Source organism: Chanodichthys erythropterus, chromosome 19 (genome assembly GCF_024489055.1).
Source record: "Chanodichthys erythropterus isolate Z2021 chromosome 19, ASM2448905v1, whole genome shotgun sequence".
Classification (NCBI taxonomy): domain Eukaryota; kingdom Metazoa; phylum Chordata; class Actinopteri; order Cypriniformes; family Xenocyprididae; genus Chanodichthys; species Chanodichthys erythropterus.
This window is the reverse complement of record NC_090239.1, coordinates 23,568,727-23,591,609: the sequence shown is the minus strand read 5'-3', so window position 1 is coordinate 23,591,609 and position 22,883 is coordinate 23,568,727. Positions and strand designations below refer to the sequence as shown.

General features: G+C 34.3%; 1 protein-coding gene across 2 annotated transcripts in view; it reads left to right on the top strand.

Moving 5' to 3' along the window:
• Positions 1-5,656, top strand: part of antxr1c (ANTXR cell adhesion molecule 1c) — a 42,804-nt gene extending 37,148 nt beyond the window's left edge. For both annotated transcript variants that reach the window (XM_067369202.1, XM_067369201.1), the window contains one exon: positions 556-5,656. In XM_067369202.1, the coding sequence (XP_067225303.1) occupies positions 556-822 (267 nt within the window). In that variant the 3' untranslated portion in view covers positions 823-5,656. The remainder of the gene's footprint in view (positions 1-555) is intronic.
• The last annotated feature ends 17,227 nt before the right edge of the window (positions 5,657-22,883 follow it).

Here is a 22,883-nt window from a genome sequence, read left to right as displayed (position 1 = left end):
TTTTCTGTTTTAGTGTTAGTTCATTTTATGTATTTCCAGTTAATAATTTTAGTGCTTCAAATTGAACTTATTTCAGTTTATTGCCAAGGCAACATTTCTAATTTTTATTTACAAATATCTATATTTAAATTTTATTTGTTTTATTTTTAATTAACAGAAATGTTTACTTATTAGTTAATGATAACCCTGATTTCATGTTGAATTTAATTATATAAACTATGTAAGGCATATTACATATATATTTAGATGGCTTTTCTGTCCAGACGTTTTTTTGTTTTTTTTCTCAGAGCAGGGTTTGGGGTTATGGAGGACTTTTACAGTCTTTCCATGATGCATAATTTACAATTGTGGGTGATTTCATCTGTGGTTTTCACAGCGCTTCGGCCAGCTTGCGAGATCTTGCAGGAGAGAGCTAAAGCAAGACCGGCGCGGATCTGGGTGTCACTGCCGCACGTTCTGGAAAACGGGACGAAGCAATGCTTTGCGTATTGGAAAGTGGCCACCTTCAACAGAGCAGATGACCTCACGCTGTTTCTCTTCTTGTTCTCTCCTCAGGGCCGATGTATCAACTTTACACGAGTGAAAGAGGAGGCGGCGGCAGCGGCGGCGGCCAAAGCTCCTCCACGGGCTCAAAGCCCACCTCCACCTCCGCCAGACTATCAGCCTGTTCCCAGTCCCATCACCTCCCCTCCGAACAGCCCACCTCCACGAGGACCACCCCTGCCCCAGCCTCCACCGGGTCCGCCGCCTGCCCGAGTCCCCCCCGGACCGCCCTGTCCCCCGCCGTCACGGGCCCCGCCCAGCCTCGACGGCAGACCATGAGAAAAAGATCCAGCCTCCAGTGCAATTCATCCATACAGCCAAACAAAATGCTCCTCTCGCCAAAAAACGCACGTGGTATTTATCGGTCAGGCTCGATTAGGATGTGGCGTGTAGTTTGTTGCTGGACAGCAAAAAAAAAAAAAAAAAAGCAAAAAGTCGTGACAAAAAATTCAACTACTGAGTTTTCCATACGCAGATTAAGAGAGACCGTTTTTAGCTTTAGAATGACTGAAGTGGCTGGACGAATCTTCGTAATTATTCCCAAGGCGTTCGTTTGAACATGTACAAAGTTGAATCTTATGAGCTTTTGATATCATGCCAAAATGTCCAAAATAACCAGTATTAGATGCTATGTTATATTCTCCAGCATCCTGTGCCTCTCCATTTTATTTTATTTTGTTGTGGTTGTTTTGTTTGTTTGTTTGTTTTTTTTAGAACAATTATGTTGAGTCACAGATTTTTTACAGTCGTTGAGTTGCAGGTTCTCTCAGGTGAGTCTCTGACCCTGTACAAACGGGAATATCAAAGCTTGTCAAAATGTAAGATGATTGCACGTGATGGATGTGTAAAGGCGTTTCTTTTACTGTAGTATTGCAATTAGCTAATGTCTTATGCCGGGTTCAGATTACACAATATAAATATATTGTGGTGATCCGTAATGGGAGTCGGGAATGAATGATTCAATGACTCACTCATAAAGACTTCACTTGTTTCATTATTGCATGAATCAGCGCTTTTGAACAAATCTCTTGAATGAATGATTCAATGACTCACTCATAAAAACTTCACTTGTTTAATTACTGGATGAATCAGTGTTTTTTAATGAATCTCTTGAGTGAATGATTCAATGACTCACTCAAAGACTTCACTTGTTTAATTACTGGATGATTCAGCGTTTTTGAATGAATCTCTTGAATGAATGATTCAATTATTCACTCATGAAGACTTCACTTGTTTCATTACTGGAGGAATCAGCGCTTTTGAACAAATCTCTTGAATGAATGATTCAATGACTAATAATTTTTTTAACAGTCACTTGTCGCCACCTACTGGTGTTATGATGTAATTGATACAGTCTTTATTTGAAGCGCCAAGTTACGTGCAAACGTTAATTTACTCTATTTTGATTGGTACTGTAGACATCAGTGTTTATATCTGAACTATAAACTTTTATCCCAGTACAGTTAGCTTTAGGCTAGTAAAACCATTGTTTGTTTACGCTCGTGAAGTCAGTCGCTAGTTCCGATGACATCACGCACGTCATTAAAGACGGCAATCGATGATTGGTCGTGTAGCGTGACATGTTTCTTGTCCACAACACGACAAGAATTTAGGAGTCAAATCACATTATCTGACACAGTAACTATCATAACAGACAAAAATATTGTGTAGTCTGAACCCGTCATTAGTATGTCTCAAGTTCTTTCGTTTAGATAAAACTGGTGTGCAGGATTTGTCTCAAAACACTCAGTTGCTGGAATTTTGACTGATTCTCGAAGGTGCAAAAGTGGGATACAAGAATGTTTTCGACTCTATTTCAGATTTTATCTGTATGAATCTCACAAAAATATGTCCTGTGGCCGGTTGCATGAAATGATACGTGTTAGACTACTTCTTACATGTTAGTCATGTAATTTTTTTCTTTAAGACAAATTTTTGGTCTAATTTGTATCTGAGACTTATTACTCTTTGGTCAGACTAGTTCTTATAGAAGTTTATGCAACTGGCCACAGGTCACATTTCTATGGAAGCTTGTTTCCGCAATGAAATTAAAAAGGTAATTGAGGCTTTTTATCTCATAATTCTGACTTTTTTCTCACAATTATGATAAACTCACAATTGTGAGTTATAAAGTCAGAATTGCATGATATAAAGTCAGAATTGAGCAATAAAGACAGAATTGCGTGATATAAAGACGGAATTGTGCGATATAAAGTCGGAATTGCGCAATAAAGTCAATTGCATGATATAAAGTCAGAATTGGGAGATATAAAGACGGAATTGCGATATAAAGACGGAATTGCGATATAAAGACGGAATTGCGATATAAAGATGGAATTGCGCAACAAAGTCAGAATTGCGCCTTATAAAGTCAGAATTGCGAGTTATAAAGTCAGAATTGTGATATAAAGTTGGAATTGCGCAATAAAGTCGGAATTGCGTGATATAAAGACGGAATTGCGTGATATAAAGACGGAATTGCGTGATATAAAGACGGAATTGCGCAATAAAGTCGGAATTGCGTGATATAAAGTCGGTATTGCGCGATATAAAGACGGAATTGCACGATATAAAGACGGAATTGCGCAATAAAGTCAGAATTGCGCAATATAAAGTCGAAATTGCGTGATATAAAGACAGAATTGCGCAATAAAGTCAGAATTGTGTGATATAAAGTCGAAATTGCGTGATATAAAGACAGAATTGCGCAATAAAGTCAGAATTGTGTGATATAAAGTCAGAATTGTGAGATATAAAGTCAGAATTGTGAGATATAGGGCCCTATTTTAACAATCTAAACGCAAAGTGTAAAGCGCACGGCGCAGGTGCACTCAGGGCGTGTCCAAATCCACTTTTGCTATTTTAACGACGGAAAACCGGTCCGTGCATTTTTGAAATGGATTGTCCCTATTCTCTAAATGAGTAATGGGCGTAACGTTCAATAAACGTCATCTCCCATTCCCTTTAAGAGCGAGATGTGCTCGCGCCATGGCGGATTGCTGTTTACATGGCGGAATTTGTTGGCGGAATTTGTTGGCGGAACGCTTTTCAACCGAAGAAACCGATCTGCTCGTGCACGAAGTTAAAGCGGGCTTGCAAATGCAGGCTTTCAAATAATCAATTAATTAGCCAATTTCATTCATCATTATAAGTAGTAATAGGCTGAATTGAAAATAGGTAGCCTAATTCTAATACACGCAATGACTATTCATCATTACATTTTTATATTTATGTAGCCTACACAATAATATTCTTTTACACTGTAATCCTTTCGTTTTTAATATTTGGCATGTTTGTGTGATGCGTATCCCTGTGTGTAATAAGCAAAGTCAACGCGCACTGTGGACTGTTTCTACCAATGCGCTCTAACAAAAAAATATTGCGCCATTGACTTTAGACTTTAGTCCAGGTTTGAGTTGGTCTATGGCGCAGTCTATTTTCAGCTCCTTAAAACAGCAATGCGCCTGAACACACCTCTTTTTTAGACCAGCACGCAAATGGGCGCACTAACTGGCGCAAATGCATTTACTAATTTAAGGACGTGGCGCTGAACGGGAAAACACGAACGGCGCCGGACGCAAACTAGCAAACACACTTGCGCTGCGCCTTGCGTCGCATTGCGCCGGGTGTATTATAGGGCCCATAAACTCGCAATACTGAGAAAAAAAGTCGCAATTACCTTTTTGATTTTTTTTTATTTAGTGGCAGGAGCAAGCTTCCATACATCTCTCTACTTCAAAATAAAAATAAAAAATATTTTGTGTAAAGAAAATTAAACCTATTTTAAGGACATTTTTTTTTTTTTTTTTTTTGCATTATGACATTATTTTCATGACAATTAAGCACATATCACCCCACATTTCTCATTACCGTAATGTATCAAGATTATTTTTTTGTAAAATAATAATGAAGAAAAAATTGCCATTATTCTATTCTATTAGATTACACAACACCGTTATGTAATTTTACATAATAAATTCCCTAAAACAACTCAAACTTGCATCATTAGGGCATTTTATTAGCAATGATGAAAGTTCGAGTAGTGTGCGGGATTTATACAATTTTTCAAGTTTCTAATAGACACACGGGAGTGTGAGGCACTATATTTAAGAAATATGTAATATTTGCTTTTTATTTATATCAGCATAAATTAAAGGAAGCACAACAAATATCACCATTATGTATAAATACTAAATAGAATTTATCATTATAACATACAGTACAGTAATGAGCATTTTTTTTCTCATTACCGTAATGACATCCTAAATGATCCTAAAGATAGGCTTCTTTTTCTCCAAGCAAACAAATGCATTTTCTTTTCTCCTGTGTTTTTTCTTACGATCCAGGCGAGTTTTTTTGGCAGGTTTTATGCGATCAGGTTTGTTCATTGTAAAGTTGAAGCTCTAAGCGAATGCAAAGTCAGGTCAGTTCTTGTCGCGTTTTCTGTATTCCGCAGCTGTACTGTACGTATGTTGATATTCATCATGTTTCCTTTGCATTTCATCGTCAAACATATTGCAACTGCAGGGCAGTTCACAGCATTTAATTTATTATCCCCACGCCTGAAGGAAGGTACTTGAATATGACAAGGTGTCCTCTGTTACAAGCAGGACTCTGTGCATGAAACCAAAAAAATAGTAAAAATCACTTTGCCTCAGATAACAGCCAGTGCCTTCTGTGTGTTTGTTTTTGTTTTGTTTTTTATTTCCTTTCTTTTATACGTCATTTAAGTATGATACAGTAGCACTGTTTATACTTTTGTTTTAATAAAAAGATTGGTGCATGAATTTTGTTTTCCCTTTCTCCCCTTTTTGTCATTAAAAAGTGAAACCTCACCCTCACGAGTTTGATATAATGCGGTCCAAACCAAAGCTATTGATGCCGACAACTGCAGTATGATGCTATAGGTTTGTGCTTTTGTTTGGATTTGTTTTGTTTTATTTGCTTGTGGCAATCATTTGAAACATTGTGATCTGTACTACTCCACACAGAAAGGTTGATACCAGAATTATAAATCACAATTATATTGTGTTACGATGTAATAAGTGTATTAACAATACTGATGCATCTATTGAAAGGCTCATAAAGTTTACTTTTTTCACAGTATTAATAAAGGTCGACTTTCAAGCTTTTACTGCATTTGTCTGGTCATTGGTTGGTGTACGTGTGAAAAGTGAAGTGTAACTGCTCACAAGACCCTCCTTATGATTGAATTAAGCACCTAAAGCTGCTTTTGTGGCCTTTGGAAATAGTTTGTTTCGTTTAGGATTGCTTTTGTAATGCAGATCGCTCAATGCTGAGGCTTTGATGGATGTGAGTTGTACAAAGAGCAGCTACAAGTGTGTTCACATGCAATATATATATATATATATATATATATATATGTATAAAACCTCTCAGTGACCCTCAGATACATAGTCAACCGAATCTACTTTGAGTCTCCCAGCGATGACTGTACAAATCTTGTACTCATGACTTTTATAATCCATGGGAAATGAAAAGTGAGCTAAGGGTGAATGTTGATCAAATAAAGTTTTTCCTAAATGAAAACACAGAACATAATGGAAGAATGAGGAGTTGGTAATATGAAGTAACCTGGAGGGATCTGTCTTGTATCATGTCAAATTGGTCCTAACTGGATTTCAATTTATAATTTAAGCTATGCAATTTTCAAGTATTCAATTTATACCAAAATAAAAATAAAAATACTTATATTTCCCAAAATATGATTTTTAAAATTGTACTTAAGTTTTTTTCATAAAATGTGAATATAATAAACAATATTGTCACTTTTTAAAAACTTTTAAGCAGAAGAAGTGTGGTACAGTAAGGGTTAAAAATTCACATTTTTCACATTCATAAAATATTAAATATGACATCTTAATTTAGTATATAGTTTTTGTTAATATCTTGCATTAGATTTTATTTTTTATATTTTCTGTTTTCATTTTAAATTTTAAAGTAATGTTGTGTGTCATTGACTTTATTTGATATATTTTAAATATGGGGGAATAACAAATCACTAAACTTGGTTAAAGTATTTATCTGACAAAATAATTTGGCAAAAAAGGTAAACTACAGCAAGAGGTTTTATTTTACTATGCAAACAAAAACAAAATTGCATTAAAAAAGACAAATCTGGCAGGAAAAAGCAAACATTGACTACAGCATGTGTTCATCATTTCTTATTATCACAAATAAAACAACTGACCAATCACAAATCTTAAACACATTTTTAATAATATTTGAATAAAGGCCGGACATCACTTTTGGTCACGTTTTTAATTAAGTTTTAGTTGATTTGAGTTTAGTACTACAACTTAAACTAAATTAAATATATATATATATATATACACACACAGCATATATAGCATAAGGGCAGCTGGAGGAAGCATCAATCTGCTACACGAGAAGGATTGAGGGAGTCAAGCCACTGTAGGAAGAGGGTGAACAATGGGAGGTATTTTCCGCTGTGGAATTATGGGAACACTAGGAATGAGGTGGGGCAAAACACATGTGCTGTGTGGGCAGACAGAGATCTCAGACTGCACAGGTGGGAGAACAGCCTGATTTAAGGGTGAAGAGTCAAGAGTACAAGGAATCACTGGTGGAAGGTCACAGAAAACACTTACTGGTGTGAAAGAGGATACCATTTTGTACAGACGACCGTTATATTGTACATTGGTCTTTACATTTACTGAATGTATGTGTATACATATGTGTGTGTTATACATATACACACACAACAGTTCTTTCTGGTTCTCGAGTCTGATTGGCTGAGAGCCGTGCAATATTCTCCCATTCTATTTTTTCTATTCTATTCAGTTCTACTGTTTAAAGTAGTTTTAAGAGTTTAGGTGTGAATGTAGTTATTTAGACCTCAAATATACAAACATAGCACCTTTTTTACAATTTGTTTTGATGCTTTCGCAGATGTGAGTGCTCGAGTACCCGCAGAGAACAGCTTCATCTCAGCCAGTGCTTCGGGAATTTGCCGCTAGCTCTTGTGTAGATAGTGGTTAAACATGAGATTTAATTGATTTGAGGCATATCATATTTGGTTTTATTAATCTATTTTCTATAATCAATTAATCTATTTATTAATCTACTACTTGTTCCAGAGCAAAATGATTTTGGGTTAAGGAAAATTAAGTTTCATAACTTTATATTTAGCTTATTATTTAACTTAAATCCTGTACTAGAGCACTGCTTTTGTATGTATGACTGAATTGTTTGCTTGTGTATATTTCTTATTGTCTTTGTTAATGGCTATTGTTGTTAATTTAACCCTTAAATGCATACCTCGGGTCTTTAGTGACCCGTGACATCATTCACTGCCCTCCTCCAACCTTCTTAGTATTCCTCAAGAATATAACAAGAAACAAATCCTAAAATTATAAAAGAATGCCTATTTTTGTATTAATTTTTTGTAAAAATTGTATAGGGTCGCTAACGACCCGAGGTGTGTATGAGTGTACGTATATTTTTTCTTCACAACAATAATTGAATCTTACATGACGGCATAAATGCAATTCACCTTTATTCCACGAGGTGGCAATGTCTGATACACAATGCTGAAGTGACGACTCATTCAGACAGAAAACGAAAGAATAAGAAAAACATGAAATTGCTCAGCGATTTACTGCAGAACAAGTACTGAACGCAATCAAATATGACTGTAACTGTTACTGGATGGATCTGGTGAAGCTGTTAGCGATCAAAATATTGATTTTGAAGATGCTGAAAATTATATAGTTTTGAGAATACATTTGAGATCGCGAATGGGCTCATATTCTTGACCTCAAACATTAAACTAGCCCATTATTTGCTGAATTTACTGGGAAATGAGCTCTGACGGGGACAGTGATGATGGCATAAAACATCTGCTCAAACTGAGCCCTTTCAAGCTCCAAAAGGTAACAAAATATGCTTTATTTTATTCTTCTGTTACTCTAATATCAGAGGAGTTTTATATTATTGCGACAGGTAGAGATCCTTCCGTGGTAGATTAGATCCGGGTCGATAAAGACCCGAATATGTAAGAATGATTGGCAAAACAGTCATGCATTTAAGGGTTAAATATTGTTGTTCAATAAATAGGCCTATTATTTTATATAAATAATATGCCTTATTTGGTATTAAGAAAGGGTCCGTCGATAGTATCAGTGAAAGTTACATTATAACGCCATTAGATGGCAGCAAAGACTCTTTATCCGAACAAGGAAGTTGTTTTAGCGCTGTGGGAAATCCCCTTAACGTTTAAAAGGACAAAGATAAAGATATCGCTTTCCTCAGCGGACATTCAATCAGATTTTTTATAATGGATATAATATTATGCATATTGACCTGAAGAATGAATGCTATATCAGATGCAGGTAATGCACTCGTTTAATCTCTCAAATAATCTACATAATACAATAAGTTTCAATGAAGCGACTCAACGTTCCTTCGTTACTAGTTCTGAAGTGACGTTTTAGAATTAGTAATGGATCTTGGGCTCAATTTGAATCCATGGCGGAAGGAAGTAGTTCCTCACAAGGGTTTTAAAGACACTACGTTGTATAAATGCAATATCACAGTCTTACCTGTGCAATACGGCTGTATATCAGCACGCTGTGATTACCTACAGCCGTATTGCACTGCTACATTGCTCATATGTACATTACAATGGTTGGACCACGTGACTTTCATTCGACTAAATAAATAAACAAAGTTCTTTCTGCATGTCGAGACTGTCTGATAAAGGGTTTTGAAATTGTAACAAATATCAAGTCATTCACACACAATTTTTTGAAATCCTAATGGTGCGTCACACAAAAATAAAGTCCTAATAGCCCAGAGCTCTGCGTGTTATACTGAAGCTTTGCCCTTGATTCAAAACTGGAAACAATTAAATACTCATTATTTGAAAAGGAAAATGCACAGCCATTGCAAACAGACAATAAACAAAGAAGAACGCTTCCCGGTAATTTAGCTCTGCGTCTCACCAGACAGACGCAACAGCAAGCCGTTATTTTTTCCGGTTGCCAAAATCTGAGGCCTGTTTTTTGCAGACGCCAAATATAAGGTGACACACTTGAGACGACCGTCTCTCGCTCTCCTCCTACATCTGTGGTCACACGCAACAGCCCGAGCCTTAAATCCCCCCCTGGTCTTTGTTTATGCACAGCCTGACCGCGTCCACCGACAGTCAGTGATATTTTTCTGCTCAAAAACCCCGGGCCAGTGGAATGTGCTGATTGTCAGGCTTTTTGGAGCCATTCTCACATTGCAACCCCATCTGAACTTCCCTCACCGAAGCTTCCCCGCGCTCCTTATTCCTACTATTTGGATGCCCTTGTCTCCAAGGTAACACACAAAGACACAGATGTTTCTCGGTTAGCCAAAGCAATTTGTGAGGACAGACGGAGCGCAGAAGACAAGTATAGGCCTTCGACATGAGAGCCGTCTGACGAGACTTTCTGGACTGAAAACACTGTAATCAAGACGTGACATGAACCCTGCAGAAAGCCTTTACATGAAGACATTTGCATAATGTTTTGTGATCTATATACGAAAATATTTAGGTACAAGTCTCTGCTTTTTCCTGTAAATTATTGCGCAATAAAAGTTTGAATACATTTTGAATAAAATTAAAACCCTTTTGACCACTCGAAATGTTTGTGATGCAATCCTTTTTATAACGCAAAGAGTGTCTGAGATAAAGAACAGGACGAACTGGTGTAAAATAAATATGCCAAAAACTTAGAAATGTATTCATGTTGGTTTTATAATGTTTTTGAAATGTAATGTCTGTAAAGATGCCATGTATGTATATTTATAAGTATATATATTTAATTTTTTTTTAAATATCATAAATTATTTATTCATATTTTTTTTTTTTTGCAAAGTTGCACCACATGACATCTTTTCAACTAATCTTGCCTTGTTATAAAAGGGTCAAATTGTCTGATAAAACCTGGACAACAGAGGCTTTTAAAACTTTTAAAGCATTTTTTAATGAAAGTTTAAAAATGAAAGTGTAAAAATGTCATGTGGTGTAACCATCAAATATGTAAACATCTTAATATTTTCTTAAAAGTTTATTAATATATTTTTTTATAGTTATATTTTTAAAAGTTTTTTTAATGTCATAAAATGTTCATTCTTTTTTTTTTTTTTTTTTTTTCAAAGTTGCACCACATGACATTTTCAACTAATCTTGCCTTGTTATAAAAAGATCAAATTATCTGATAAAACTTGGACAACAGGGATCATCTCCTTGAGGTCATTTCCTGTTTAATGTTTTTGGTTTCATATATTTTTTGGCAAACTTTTAAAGCATTTTTAATGCAAGTTTAAAAATGAAACTGTAAAAATGTCATGTGATGTAACCATCAAATGTGTAAACATCTTAATATTTTCATAAGTTTGCAAACATATTTTTCAAATTTTAAACATTTTTCAATTTTTTTTTAATATAAATTTTTACTTTAATTATGTCTCACCACATGACATTTTCTTAATTAAACTTAATTAAATTCCAAATTATATATATATATATATATATATATATAAACTTAATACACTTACATTTATACTGTATTACATGAAATTATATATGCTTTTTGACCTTGACAACAGGGCCTGTTTGTATGATGTAATTTCCTGCTTTATAGTTTGTTTCACATGTTTCTCCATGTTGGTTGGACCACATGACTTTTGATTTATATATATAATATTATATAAAAAAGTATAAAAAGTTGTTTATACTTTAAAAGTTATATATATATATATATATATATATATATATATATATATATATATATATATATATATATATATATATATATATATATATCATAATATTAATTCCTAAATATATTTTTTTGCAAAGTTGCACCACATGACGTTTTCTCTTTAATCTTGCCTTATCATAAAAGGGGCAAATTATCTGATAAAACTTGGTCATCTCTATCTCATTTCCTGTTTAATGTTTTTTCTCCGTGTTGGTTTCATATATTTTTGGCAAACTTTTAAAGCATTTTTTAATGAAAGTTTTTAAATGAAACTGTAAAAATAAAATGTCATGTGGTGTAACCATCAAATATGTAAACATCTTAATACTTTCAGAAGTTTTTAAACATATTTTTATCAATTGACAAATATAATAAATTATTACTTTAATTGCATTATTTCTTTTATCACATTTTCGTAACTAAACTTGGCCTGTCATGAATTCCATATATACTTACATTTATACTATATTATATTAAATTATATATACTTTTTGATTGTTTTATAATGTAATTTATTGATTTATGGTTTGTTTGTTTCGCATGTTTCTCCATGTTGGTTGGTTGGACCACATGACTTTTGATTTATATAAGTATATATATATATATATATACTTTTGTTATATTAATATAAAATGTATATGTTAATAGTTTAATATTTGAACAAAGCTAAGGAATAATAATCATTCTAACTTTTTTCTAAGAAATAACAATAAAATATTATGCTATACCAATTATTAATTTTTGCTTTTCAAGAAGTTTCTTCTTTTAGTGTGGCATTTTTCTTCATTGTGATTACACAACAGTTATATCTCCCTGACATTTTTTCATCTAAAAGCATTTTAATTCAGAAATTAAAATCGTACTCATCATATTCAAGTCATTATGATACTAAGACAAATAAACTCACTCAGATTCTTGTAAACAGACCCTTTGAGTCTTTGTGAGGACCAAAAGTCTTTGTTAATGAATATGTCATGAATGAGTATAATGCTGAAGCTAAGCTATGCTGAGTAAAGCGTTTTAATGGGCCGGCGTGAGCTGCATGTGCCGGGCCGTCATGCAAACGTGGCACCCTCCTCTGCCCCCTCCTCTCCTCCCACTCCTCCTCTTTACTGGCAGCGCCAGACCGCCGGGGCCCCGGGGGCGAGATCTGTGGCGGGGCCCCGCTCTCATGTCACTGGGCTTGGAGAGATTACGCTGACTCCTGCTGGTCAGAGGAGGCGAGGCGAGGCGCTGGCCCGCTCCAGATGTCAACCTCAACACCAGTCTGAGGTCACTTCCAAGGTTTTGGGGTTTGACGAGAAAGAATGTTCGAAAGAGCAGAGAAATCTGATCCCAGATCTGCTGTGTGACTGTACATGTGCAAACTGAGTATGAAGACGGGATGCACTGAAGAAGATGTAAAAACCAGCAGGAAAGAAGCAAAAGAATGTAATAAATGAATGACAGAATTTGCCTCCTGTCATCAGAACTCGAAAACTAAATTAGAAGGTTTTTATCTTGATTTTTATAATGAATATTTTTTATTTTAGTTAACTAATTAATCACGTTTTTTCTGTAATTAAAACTTTTGAGTTTTTAATATTTTTATTTTGTAATAATTTCACAGTTACTATCCAAATTAATGTAGAAACAACTTAAAGACAGAATATTTTAAATGTTTGTTTAAATAAAAAATGTTAATGAATGAAGGCCAATATCACTGATACTTATACTATATTGATGTCTCTATGAAATTGATTTAAAAAAAAAAACATTAATTATAGACATTCATCAATTTCAGCATTTATTAGGCTTTAAAAAAAAAAAAAAACTTTTAATTTTAAGTGAATTTAAAACAATCTTCACATAAACCCATTATAATACATGTCATATTTCTGTCTAACAGGAAGGAAATATACAGAAATTGAATAAAGTTATCAAACACTTTACAGTCTTCACTGCATAAATGATAAATCAAATATAGATTAATCCTTTCTGTTATTTTTATTCTTTGATGAACATTAATGACAGACATCGACATCACAGCAACTGTTTTTTAGGCTGCTGTCACTTTAAGAGCTGCCGCACATGCCGCGCATCTCATTTCCTCACAACTCTTTAAGTTCGTTTAAGTCGTTATTTAACTCATTTAAGACTGCTCTTATGAGGATACTCCACAAAATGGGCATTTTAACAGGAAGCTGAACGAAGTTGGACATAGTGGTGTATTAGAGGTAAAAATGATATAAATAATGTTCGGTTTCTTGCACAAACCGATCGTTTCGTGTCTTAGGACATTAATGTGTTGTCGCAAGCCGCAGGGTTTAATTTTGATTTGTCTAAGCAAGTTTTATTTACTGTTATAGTTGAAGTTCCCATCTACTGCTATTATTTGACTGACAGATGGCAGCGGTTGCAGTTAAAAATCATAATTTGCGTTCGACTGAAGAAAAAAAGTCACCTACATCTTGGATGCACTGGGGGTAAGCAGATAAACATCAAATTTTCATTTTTGGGTGAACTATCCCTTTAAGTTGACTTGACAGTTGCGAAAAAAAAGTGTGCATTTAACAATATTGGGTCTTAAAGTGACAGCAGCCTAATAAACCTGCTTCCGTCTGTGATAGTTCACTCCAAAATGAAAATGTACACACCCTTCACTTGTTATGTATATATAAACCCATTCACTTTCATCATGAAATAGGGCAGCCTGGACATTCTGCTAAACATCTCCACACAAATCATATGAGTTTAGAACAAACAACATGAGGACAAAATATTGATTTAGCGAGAAGTAAAACATTGCTACTAAGATATATTGTTCATGTTTTGCAACCATGTGCATTTCAATATGTCAGCAGATTTATTTGAGAGAATGAAAATAGCCCGTGATGCAGAACAGATGATCTTTCTAGTAATAAAACTCTGCAGGAAGAGTCAATCACATTCAAAAGAGGGTTGCTGCATTTCTGAAAAAAAATAAAAATTGCATATGGAAACATTGGGTGGCTGTCAGTTATGAGTATATATCTAATCATATTATTCCAGTGGAGTGACATGACAGGACAGAGAGGATTCTGGGATTACAGTGCTTTACAACATACAATCACTGGCAGATCTGGCCTCTTGAAGCAGCATGGGGTGCTCACTTAAAATAATTAAAGCCAGGAAACATTAAGGTAAACATTCTCATTGTCTCTACAACTCGTTTAAAAATCTTCCCGGTCTACTGACATTAATTACGACATCTGCTTCAAACATTCTTAATTCACCAGCTAATTAACTCTTCAACAGCGATGCCATAGAAATATACACCACGAAAACGGAAGTTCAAACACAAACACTAAAGCTGCCTGCTTGTTTCTCTGACGCATAATGTCTGTACTGTTGCTTTGTTTGCTTTCTTAAGTAAGTTCATATTAAAAGCTGAAGGATAGAGAGATATTATTGGGTAGTTGATATTTGGCTGGAACGCTCCGCCAGCTTGCAGGGGTTCAAATGTTCTGTGGCCTGACCGAGTCTGGTTTACAAACCTCACTAATCCAGATTAAATGCATCCAATGTACTGTGCCCCACACACTGGCGCGTGTACCTCCTAAGCCTGATCTGGGACAAAATGTGTGTCACAGTCACATAAGCCACATTTATCAGCTTTTTCAAATTGAAAGTTGAAGTGTGTCATTTGCTAAATCTCTTTCTCCTTGCTTAAAATGCACAGACAAATACATACGCAAATCATTTGTTGGTTCATTTGGCGGTATCCAAACATTACTCTGTTTGTTTAAGCATCCACACCAGCCAAATGCAACAACATTAGCTGAACCAATAGTCTGTTTGTCTGACCAATGGCGGACTGGGAGTGTGTTGAGGAAACCTGTTTGAAAGCTTTAACTTTTTTTTAAATATTTTTTTTTATAGATAACATTTTATGTATTACACTCAGTTAGAGCTTGACTGGAAATGATGCACAATAAAAATGTGGTTCAAAAATGATATTTATCTTCATTTATTGTAATTGTTAAGATTTCCAAGGATCAGCATTCTCCCCTAAAAGTAATCGAGCTGACCAAACCGTAAGTCGCAGAGACTTGAAACTTTGAGGGCTGGTAGTACACCGTCTAAAACGTTACCTAGGCTCGCCATGATCGGCCTGACGGGGGCGCTACAGCAGTGAAAAGCACGAATCGTGAAGCTAGGCGTAGACTCGAGTGTCTATCATTGGAATCCTTGGCTCAGGACGGACAAATTTTTGAAACACTTAGTTTTTGGCCTGATCTGAACCAAACCAGACTTTTCTGGAGTCTGATTGTCAAAAAGTTGAAATTTCAATTCATGGTCTCTAAGGGCCACAAAAAACTCTGAAGTGGGCGGGCCACTTTTACTAAAATGCTATAACTCGTGAACGGAATGAGATATTTTTACCAAATTTGGCACACCTATGTAAGAGCTCATTCTGTGGTCGCGTGAAAAAGGATGTAGCGACTGGCCACTTGGTGGCGCTGTAACATGGAAAATAACATAAAAATGGTTATAACTATGCAATCCGAAGTCTGATTGACTTGAAAATTGGCATGTGGCGTCTTTGTCCAAGGTACCAAGACTGCCTTTGAGGACATTTGCGTATCTCGAAAAACACAGCTGCCAATGAATTTTGAGCAGCTATCAGACAAGGTTAACGATGGCCGATCGGAACGAAACTCGCCGTGTTTGACTCACGGCCCTAGAGGCCTGTGAGAAATTCGAAAGAAATCGGCCACCAGGGGGCGCAGTCGCATTTTTCACGTGCGTAAAAGATCGTACATGACGCGATTTTTCGCACACGCCTACGATATTCTCAAAGGTTACAGGCTTACTAATTAAAACATTATACCTTTTTACGCATGTGCTTAAAGACCTTAAAGAGCTTGAACCCCGATAATTGCTGCTCACAGCTATATTTCTTCTTGTTTTCATACATATTTCATATTTCTTTGTTTTTTGCTTCAATTATCATAATTTGTTTTTTTTTATGGATTTGCATAGTTTGAGATTGAACGTCAAACAAAATCTACATAAACACATTTTGAAACAGCAAAAATAAATCAGAAATGGATGTGAAAAGAAAAAGTTTTAGTGTGACCATATAAGAAAAACAAAAGCTGAAATCTGTCATTTGAGACATTAAAGTTCCCACATAAACTGTCAGTCAGAGTCTCTGACCTGAATGAGCAGCAGGTGAGTCAGGTGTCATTCTTAGTATCATGCAAACCAAGAAAACAAGTGATTACTCTAGTTCCTCTCCTCCATTGACCCACACCCACACGCAACTGCTTTCAGTGGCTCTCTGAGCGGCTTTTCTGAGTCTAGAAAGGAGCATTAAGTTCATGTGCCGGTGGTTTCATTTCAATCTCTCACTGTGTTCTGCTCAACAGTTCTGACCTTCAAATCCTTTTTTTCTGTGCTAAATTCAGAAGTCTTCCCAGATACAGAAGAGAACAACACAAGATCTGTTGTGCGATGACCTCATTACTGTCCAGCTGGGAAAACAGAACAAAAAAACTGACACTGATACTGGAATTGAACAAAAAAATATGATCAATTTCAGGGGAAGTGCATGAAACTGGTGATTTTTGATTCCAAGCTCTAAAAGAAATGTTCCATGCATTTGCCATTCTTCAACCAGATTCTAGAAGAAAGAGTGTTTTTGGTAGCTTTCTGGAAATGGCATGAAAATCGGGAAATCAAGGCTGCAAACTTTTGCTGCCAGCCACACAGATGTGCCCATTCCAGCTGTATTCGGCCCGTTGGCTTTTGTTTCAGGCACATGTAGAGCGTTTAGAGCATGTGGGTGGGAAGATGGTCATAATTTCCAAAGAGGAAACAGAATAGCTCAGTTACAGCAAACTGAGGGAGTTTTAGTCCGGCTGTCATCCATTCCTGATTTGATGGAGCCTCTTCACACCATACACATTTTCTGCACTTGCCAAAGACACATTCCTGTACTTACTGTATTTATGTGATGAAACAGAAGTACTGACAACTGAGAAACATTTTCATTTCAACTGCACAGGACCATAATGCAATGAATTATAATATAGGAAAATGGATGTTGTAGTTTTATTTTAGGCAAAATATGATATAGTTTGATTGGACACAAAGTCCCTTTAAAGCAAAATCCATTCACTTGCTGGTCATATTTGCTGGAAGTGAAATAATTAGTACAAAAAGTGTTGGGGAAAAACTACTTTTGGGAATGCACAATATATCGGCCACCATACCACCATCAGCCGATATATGTTCATTTTAATGTTATCGTTATCGGCCCAATAAGAAAATTTGGCCGATATATTAAAGCCGATAAACAATAGATTATTTCCTTCAGCTGAGACACTTCAGATGTTCAATGTCCGTCCTTATGGTTTTGAATTGCTTGAAATATGATTGGAGTCACTTCAAAAAGGAAAATACATGTGCAGAGCAAGTCTGTCACATAGGCAACATAAAATTATAATGATATAATATAACATCATTATAATTGTGTGCTTGGGACATGGCCTTTATTGGTGAGACCTTTGTTTTTGTAATCAGGCTCTCAAAAAATCGGCCAATTTATCGGTTATCGGCTTCCAAATATAAAGAATTATCGGTTATCGGTATCGGCCAAAATGTTCATATGGGTGCATCCCTAATTACTTGTAAAAGTAATGCATTACAATATTGCATTACTCCCTAAAATAGTAACTAATTGCATTACTTAGTTACTTATTATGGAAAATCATTAATTACGTTACTTTTGCGATGCTTTTTCTCAGCTGGGCTGGGCTCACTCTAAAAGCTGCTGGGTTAAATATGGACAAACCCAGGGATTGGGTTGTTTTCACCCAGCCATTTTTTTCAACCAATTTTGGATTTGGACTATTCTGTTTATGCAGTTTTTCTTTGACTGCTTTGTGAATTGATGCCCCCAGGGCACAGTTGCCACCTTGTGGATAAACCTATTACTGCAAAAAAATTAAAGTAAATACAAGTATGCGTGGTTACAAATATTCGGTGGTGCACGTACAGCACTCTTCGAATGTCGAAATTTGCGTCATGCGCACTGTATGCTGATCCTCACATGTAAAAAGTGAACTATACTTGGGCTTTAGGCTGAAGAAAGTGCAAATTCACACCTGTACAGTAGAGGGCGCAGCTCAAACAAACCTTTCAGCTGTGCCGCCATTCTGGATCGCAGAAGAAAGTTCAACACAAATGAGATGTTTATTAAGTGAATTTTGCTGATTAGTATGGTTGAACTGGATCACGAAGACATTGGTTAATAAAGTGAGATTAAATACATAAAGTATATTTGTGTTTTTTAACATATTTAATCATTGCAGGTTTGTGTAATATTCTGAGTTTTCATTTTACTGTTTTTATTCATATTGAGGAATACTGAATTCACACATGCTCACATTTAGTCTAGAACTAACCATCATGTTTATACACAACACCTCGGCACTTACTCTCTCAACATGGCGACAGAAGAGCCGTCAGTCAATAAAAGAGAAAAAGTACCTCTGATATTTTGTTGTAAACTAAAAAGTAATGCATTACTTTAGTAGTTAATTGAAAAAGTAATATGATTACTGGCAAACAAAAATGCTAGAAAATGTTAGAAAAATCAGACTATGCTCATGATGAAATTTGTCACGTGCACATGTCACCCTAACACACACTTAAAAAACGATGTATACGTTGGGTTTAATGCAGCACATATGCAACTTCCATCTGCCATGATTTCATCATAGGTGGCTAACGTGAGGCAAAGGGGAAAAATAAGTATTTCCAAAGTGGAAACCGAACTGAGTCGGCAAAAAGTCTGGATTTCCACACCTTCAGCTGACAGAACTGACGCAGAGAACATATATACGACTTCATATAAAACACAAATCTGGCGATTTAGACCTTCTATAGAGGATATAAACTGGAAAACGTCCCTCTCTATAGAGCGCCTATGAGCGGGAACCAGAAGAACACACGGCTCCTTGTGAGTTCACATCAATGGAGGCTTTTTCCCAGGCTTCCACTGCAATGAATGCGTATTTGCTCATGTGTAGGAGAGCGTGGCCAGTTTATGAATGTTTCATTGAGATGCAGCACACTGTTACACACACTACACTTCCTCATCTCGACTCGGGAGAAGCTTTTTGCTTCTGGCTGAGGCGTTTATCTCTTTAGTCATCATTCCCACCATCTTAGGGACTTTTTTTGGGCCGCAGCTGGTCCTGTTGTGTTTTACTGCCTTGCAGGCAGATTCTAATCCTCACCTGACCTGAATTATTACCACCTCAGAGGGAGCAAGGGCTGATGTTATGTAAGGAGCCACACCATGGTGAAGGGCTTATTTTAAGTGAACTTGATCCAGAGACTTTTAGTGTTTTGCTTATACTACAGTTACCACACCTCAGAACATTGTTCAGACATTCGTCAGGTTTTTGCACTTAAAATGCTTTTGTGTATTGGGACTAATTTCTTAGGTGTGACTTCCTAATAATATTTGTGAATTAATAATTCATGATATTTGTAAATAAATAAATAAATAAATAATTGGTAGTACTTTACAATAAGGTTCCATTTGTTAACATTATGAACTAACAAAGAAAAATAAAATCAAAAGTTGTATCTGTTAATATTATTAACTTGTTATTTCGAGATAGTAAGTCATTATTTCAACATAATACCTCATTTTAACACAATAATTCGTTATTTTAACACAATAACTCTTTATATCAACACAATAACTCGTTATTTCGAGATATTAAGTCATTATTTCAACATATCTCGTTATTTCGACATATGTCAACATATTAACTTATGTTGAAATAATAACTTATGTCGAAATAACGAGTTACCATGTTAAACTAACAAGTTATGTCGAAATAACAAGATGTTGAAATAATGACTTAATATCTCGAAATAACGACTTATGTGGAAAATAACGAGATAATATGTTGAAATAACGATAATGTTAAAATAACAAGTTATGTCTAAATAAAGAGATATGTTAAAATTACTTAATATCTCGAAATAAGTTATGTTGAAATAAGTTGTCGAAATAACGAGATATGTTGAAATAATGACTTAATATCTCGAAATAACAAGATAATATGTTGAAATAACAATATTAAAATAAGTTGTCAAAATAAATAATATTGTCAAAATAAATAGATACGTTAAAATAACGAGTTATGTCGAAATAACGAGATATGTTGAAATAATGACTTATGTCGAAAATAACGAGATAATATGTTGAAATAACGAGATATGTTAAAAAAGTTATGTTGAAATAAATGAGATAGTCAAAATAAAGAGTTATTTCGAAATAACAAGATATTGTGTTAAAATGACTTCATATCTCGAAATAAGTTATGTCGAAATAAAGAGAAATTGACGAAATAACGAGATACATTAAAATAACGAGTTATGTCGAAATAATGAGATATATTAAAATGACTTAATATCTCGAAATAAGTTATGATGAAATAAGTTGTCGAAATAACGAGATATGTTGAAATAATGACTTAATATCTCGAAATAACGAGTTAATATGTTGAAATGATGACTTGTCAAAATAACGAGTTAATATGTTGAAATAACGAGATATTAAAATAAGTTGTCGAAATAAACAATATTGTCAAAATAGATAGATACGTTAAAATAACGAGTTATGTCGAAAATAACGAGATATGTTGAAATAATGACTTTTGTCGAAAATAACGAGATAATATGTTGAAATAACGAGATATGTTAAAAAAAGTTATGTTGAAATAAATGAGATATTGTCAAAATAACGATATGTGAAAATAACGAGTTATGTTGAAGAAATGAGATACGTTAAAATAACGAGTTATGTCGAAATAACAAGATATTGTGTTAAAATGACTTCATATCTCGAAATAAGTTATGTCGAAATAAAGAGAAATTGACGAAATAACGAGATACATTAAAATAACAAGTTATGTCGAAATAATGAGATATGATAAAATGACTTAATATCTCGAAATAAGTTATGTTGAAATAAGTTGTCGAAATAACAAGATATGTTGACATAATGACATAATATCTCGAAATAACGAGTTAATATGTTGAAATGATGACTTGTCAAAAATAACGAGTTAATATGTTGAAATAACGAGATATTAAAATAAGTTGTCGAAATAAACAATATTGTCAAAATAAATAGATACATTAAAATAACGAGTTATGTTAAAATAACGAGTTATGTCGAAATAAAGAGATATGTTGAAATAATGACTTGTGTCAAAAATAACGAGATAATATGTTGAAATAACGAGATATGTTAAAAAAAAGTTATGTTGAAATAAATGAGATAGTCAAAATAATGAGTTATGTCGAAATAAACAAGATATTGTCAAAATAACGAGATATGTGAAAATAACGAGTTATGTTGAAGAAATGAGATACGTTAAAATAACGAGTTATGTCGAAATAACAAGATATTGTGTTAAAATGACTTCATATCTCGAAATAAGTTATGTCGAAATAAAGAGAAATTGACGAAATAACGAGATACATTAAAATAACAAGTTATGTCGAAATAATGAGATATGATAAAATGACTTAATATCTCGAAATAAGTTATGTTGAAATAAGTTGTCGAAATAACAAGATATGTTGACATAATGACATAATATCTCGAAATAACGAGTTAATATGTTGAAATGATGACTTGTCAAAAATAACGAGTTAATATGTTGAAATAACGAGATATTAAAATAAGTTGTCGAAATAAACAATATTGTCAAAATAAATAGATACATTAAAATAACGAGTTATGTTAAAATAACGAGTTATGTCGAAATAAAGAGATATGTTGAAATAATGACTTGTGTCAAAAATAACGAGATAATATGTTGAAATAACGAGATATGTTAAAAAAAAGTTATGTTGAAATAAATGAGATAGTCAAAATAATGAGTTATGTCGAAATAAACAAGATATTGTCAAAATAACGAGATATGTGAAAATAACGAGTTATGTTGAAGAAACAAGATACGTTAAAATAACGAGTTATGTCGAAATAACAAGATATTGTGTTAAAATGACTTCATATCTCGAAATAAGTTATGTCGAAATAAAGAGAAATTGACAAAATAACGAGATACATTAAAATAACAAGTTATGTCGAAATAATGAGATATGATAAAATGACTTAATATCTCGAAATAAGTTACGTTGAAATAAGTTGTCGAAATAACGAGATATGTTGAAATAATGACTTAATATCTCGAAATAACGAGTTAATATGTTGAAATAACGAGATATTAAAATAAGTTGTCGAAATAAACAATATTGTCAAAATAGATAGATACGTTAAAATAACGAGTTATGTCGAAAAAAAACGAGATATTATCAAAATAACGATATATGTGAAAATAACGAGTTATGTCGAAATAAACAAGATATTGTCAAAATAACGAGATATGTGGAAATAACGAGTTATGTTGAAGAAATGAGAAACGTTAAAATAACGAGTTATGTCGAAATAACAAGATATTGTGTTAAAATGACTTCATATCTCGAAATAAGTTATGTCGA